The 3,818-nt window shown below is 46.4% G+C and overlaps 1 protein-coding gene across 1 annotated transcript; it reads left to right on the top strand.

Annotated features, from left to right (window-relative positions):
• The first annotated feature begins 502 nt into the window (after window positions 1-502).
• On the top strand, window positions 503-1,565 carry LOC133094823 (eukaryotic translation initiation factor 4E-like). Its single transcript, XM_061195561.1, has 2 exons — window positions 503-768; window positions 1,092-1,565. Exons 1-2 carry the CDS (start codon window positions 504-506, stop codon window positions 1,478-1,480), a joined length of 654 nt encoding a protein of 217 aa, XP_061051544.1. The 5' UTR covers window position 503; the 3' UTR covers window positions 1,481-1,565.
• Window positions 1,566-3,818: the final 2,253 nt, after the last annotated feature.

Consider the following 3,818-nt stretch of genomic DNA (forward strand, 5'->3'; position numbering starts at 1 on the left):
TGATGGTGGTGGTGATGGTTCAGGGCGGAGAAGGACAGAAGGACAAGGGTTACAGGGGCCTACGATGAATAACTCTTCTTAAATTCTGCCCCTTCAATGTGCACCAGGGCCTGACCAAGCCAAGCTTTCTAACTGGTGCCCTGATCCTACCTCTAACCTATCAAGGAAGAACAAGCCCTCCCGGGAAGAAACAGTAGCAAGTGGGACCCTTGGCTCAGTTACTGCAGCTTCTCCAGTCATCTTCTAATGATGCTTTGCCCTCTGACCCCTTTTACCCTCTCAATCTCCCCAACCCCCCCCCCATCCCCTCCTGCTTCCCCAGCCACAGCCTCTGATGCAACGGGGCAGGTCTCATCCCCACCCTGACTGCACCTCTATTCATTCAGCCCCAACAAGTCTATCTCTTTCCTCTCGGCCAGAAATGCTCTGCCGTTTCTTCTCCATCTATTTAAATCCATCCCACCTCTCTGGCTTCAAAGCAAGCTCTTCGAGATGCATCTAAGATGGTGACTGTGGAACTGGAAACCACCCCTACTCCTAATCCCCCACCTACAGAAGAAGAGAAAACAGAATCTAATCAGGAGGTTGCTAACCCAGAACACTATATTAAACATCCTTTACAGAACAGATGGGCACCCTGGATTTTTAAAAATGGTAAAAGCAAAACTTGGCAAGCAAACCTTCGGCTGATCTCTAAGTTTGATACTGTTGAAGACTTTTGGGCTCTGTACAACCATATCCAGCTGTCTAGCAGTTTAATGCCTGGCTGTGACTACTCACTTTTTTTTTTTAATTAATTAATTTTTAAATTTTTGGCTGCACTGGGTCCCCGTTGCTGCGCGCGAGCACTCTCCAGCTGCAGCGAGGTGGGGCTACCCCTCGCCTCGGTGCGCAGACCTCCCACTGCGGCGGCCCCTCCCGCCGCGGAGCACGGGCTCCAGGTGCACGGGCTTCAGCAATCGTAGCACGCAGGCTCAGTAGTGGTGGCGCACGGGCCCAGCCGCTCCGCGTGGGATCCTCCCAGACCAGGGCCCGAACCCATGTCCCCCGCATTGGCAGGCGGACCCCCAACCACTGCGCCACCAGGGAAGCCCACTACTCACTTTTTAAGGATGGTATTGAGCCTATGTGGGAAGATGAGAAAAACGAACGAGGAGAACGATGGCTAATTACATTGAACAAACAGCAGAGACCAAGTGACCTCGATCGCTTTCGGCTAGGGACACTGCTGTGCCTTACTGGAGAATCTTTTGATGACTACAGTGATGATGTATGTGGAGCTGTTGTTAATGTTAGAGCTAAAGGTGAAAAAATAGCAATATGGACTACTGAATGTGAAAACAGAGAAGCTGTTACACATATAGGGAGGGTATACAAGGAAAGGTTAGGACTTCCTCCAAAGACAGTGACTGGTTATCAGTCCCATGCAGACACAGCTACTAAGAGCGGCTCCACCACTAAAAACAGGTTTGTTGTTTAAGAAGACACCTTCTGAGTGTTCTCCTAGGAGACCGCGTCAAGCAATCGAGATGTGGGAGCTGAACCAAAGCCTCTTCAAAAGCAGAGTGGACTGCATTTAAATTTGATTTCCATCTAACTGTTGCTAAGATATAAGAGAAGTCTCATTCGCCTTTGTCTTGTACTTCTGTGTTCATATATTTACTTATTTTTTTTAATTTTGGCTAGAGTGTCCACTATCCCAATCAAAGAAGTATAGTACACATCATCCCCAGAATCCATAAATGTGTTCCTGGCCCACTCTGTAATAGCTTAATAGAATTAACCATTACAAACACATTTGGCCCATCTACAATATTAAAGAAAAGAATCTGCATTTCTATACCTCACAAGAGAACAATTCTGTTTATGTTCCACTGTATGCAAGAGCTTATTTTGCTGGTTTGAAAGAGTATGATGCATGCAGTTTTCTAACAATTTTCTTTGTTTCTTTTTACAGCATTGTCTGTGCTGTACTCTTGCTGATGGCTGCTAGATTTTAATTTATTTGTTTCCCTACTTGATAACATTAGTGATTCTGATTTCAGTTTTTCATTTGTTTTGCTTTTGTTTTTTTCCTCATGTAATACTGGTGAAGGATCCAGGAATATGACACAAAGGTGGAATAAAGATTAATTTTGTGCATTCTTTGGTAGTTTTTTTATTTTTTTTGTGACTACAAAGCTTTACTACAAATGTATGCATTTCATTCAAATCAGTGATCTATGTTTGTGTGATTTCCTAAACATAATTGTGGATTATGAAAAGTGTATCATCATAATTACATTCCTAATTAGAATTAGTATGCCTGTTTTTGTATCTTTATGCTGTATTTTAACACTTCGTTATACTTAGGTTATTTTGCTTTGGTTAAAAAATGGCTCAAGTGGTCCCATTCATATTAAGACACTGTAGAAAACTGTAAATAGAATGTGTACAGTGAATTGTCTTTTAGACAAAAAAAAAAACAAAAAAAGCAAGCCCTTCCTCCTCCAGGAAGCCTTTGCTGGCCGCTTCAGTGCACACAGACCCCTCCCTTCCCTGGTCACCAGCGCCACCCACAGCTGCGGCGTGCCTTTAGGCGAAAAGCAGCCACCTACTGTCATTGTGTACCGACGCTTCACCTCCCCAAAAGAGACTGTCAGCCAAGACCTTAACTCCTTCTGAATCTTCCACAGCACGGAACATGGGGACACGGAGGAGAGTCTCAGAAAAAATAATAAATCCACGGATGGTTTATTATATGAAACTTAAGAGCCAACAGTGAAGCCTAGTTCCAGCACTCCTTCTTGGAATAGCAATTACAAGCTATGGGCTGAACTGTGTCCATTTTTTTTCATGCATGTTTACTCTTCAATATTGATTGAAACACACGTCATCCCGAGAAGAAAAAGACCGGCTCCTTCTCCCATTCTCTTCCCCTGCGCCCTCTACCACATCCTCCCCCGAGATGAGACACACCTCTCCCCCCAGAGCGGCGTCTCCACTTGCTGAGCGCTGGATCCACAGCTGCTGGACCTCACGGTCCACCCGGCATAAACCCCAAGAGCGTACGCTGTGGGCCTGGATGCAGCAGACCCAGAGGGGGGGATGGGAAAGGGTACAGGTCTGGCCACAGAGGGGATAATGGGTCCTGCTATGCTCAGAGACCACAAACACCTACATAGAAGGGGATGCTCTGACAGAGACCCCAGAAGGTTTACTGAGCATGCTCAGTAGCGGGAGCCTGATGTGAGAACCATTTTTCGCAACCCGGGAGATGCCGCAGAATGAGTAGCGAAGAGAAACGTTGCCTCATGTATCGATGCCAAGGCAGCTTTCGAAAGGCAGAGAGACCTGGGTTCTAAACCTGGTTCTGAACTTTCTAGCAGGGTACTTTAAACAAGTCACTTCATCTCTCTTCTCCAAGCTCCTGACCTATAAGAGGAGAATAAAAACAGAACCTGTCTCATAGGGTTGTTATAATGATTACAGCATAAATGGCTGGCTGTGCACCAAGGATCAGGCTCCCTCTCCATAGAGTACAGCCACGCTGGGAGCACTGCTCAGCCAGGGACCCTACTTCCCAGGCCTCTCTGCACCGAGATGGGATCATGTGATCAAGTGCTAACCAATACACTGAGCGGAAGTGACTCCCACCACCTCAAGGCCTGGCCCACCAGAGTCTGCACGTAGCTCTCCACACTCACAAACACAACAAGCTTCTTGATGCAGAGGACCCAGCAAACGGTGTTAGGCTCTACCTGCTGCCATACCAGAAAGTGCAAGACACCTGGTCTTTCAATCATTCTGGAGAGGAGAACTGTCCATCAAATTCAATA

The sequence above is a fragment of the Eubalaena glacialis genome, chromosome 7, assembly GCF_028564815.1.
Source record: "Eubalaena glacialis isolate mEubGla1 chromosome 7, mEubGla1.1.hap2.+ XY, whole genome shotgun sequence".
Lineage (NCBI taxonomy): Eukaryota > Metazoa > Chordata > Mammalia > Artiodactyla > Balaenidae > Eubalaena > Eubalaena glacialis.

Excerpts from the sequence above, each read along its gene's own strand:
- LOC133094823 (XM_061195561.1), top strand. The coding sequence starts at position 504 with ATGGTGACTGTGGAACTGGAAACCACCCCTACTCCTAATCCCCCACCT. Across the intron at positions 769-1,091 it reads TAGCAGTTTAATGCCTGGCT|CCCACTACTCACTTTTTAAG; the intron begins GTGACTACTCAC and ends CCACCAGGGAAG.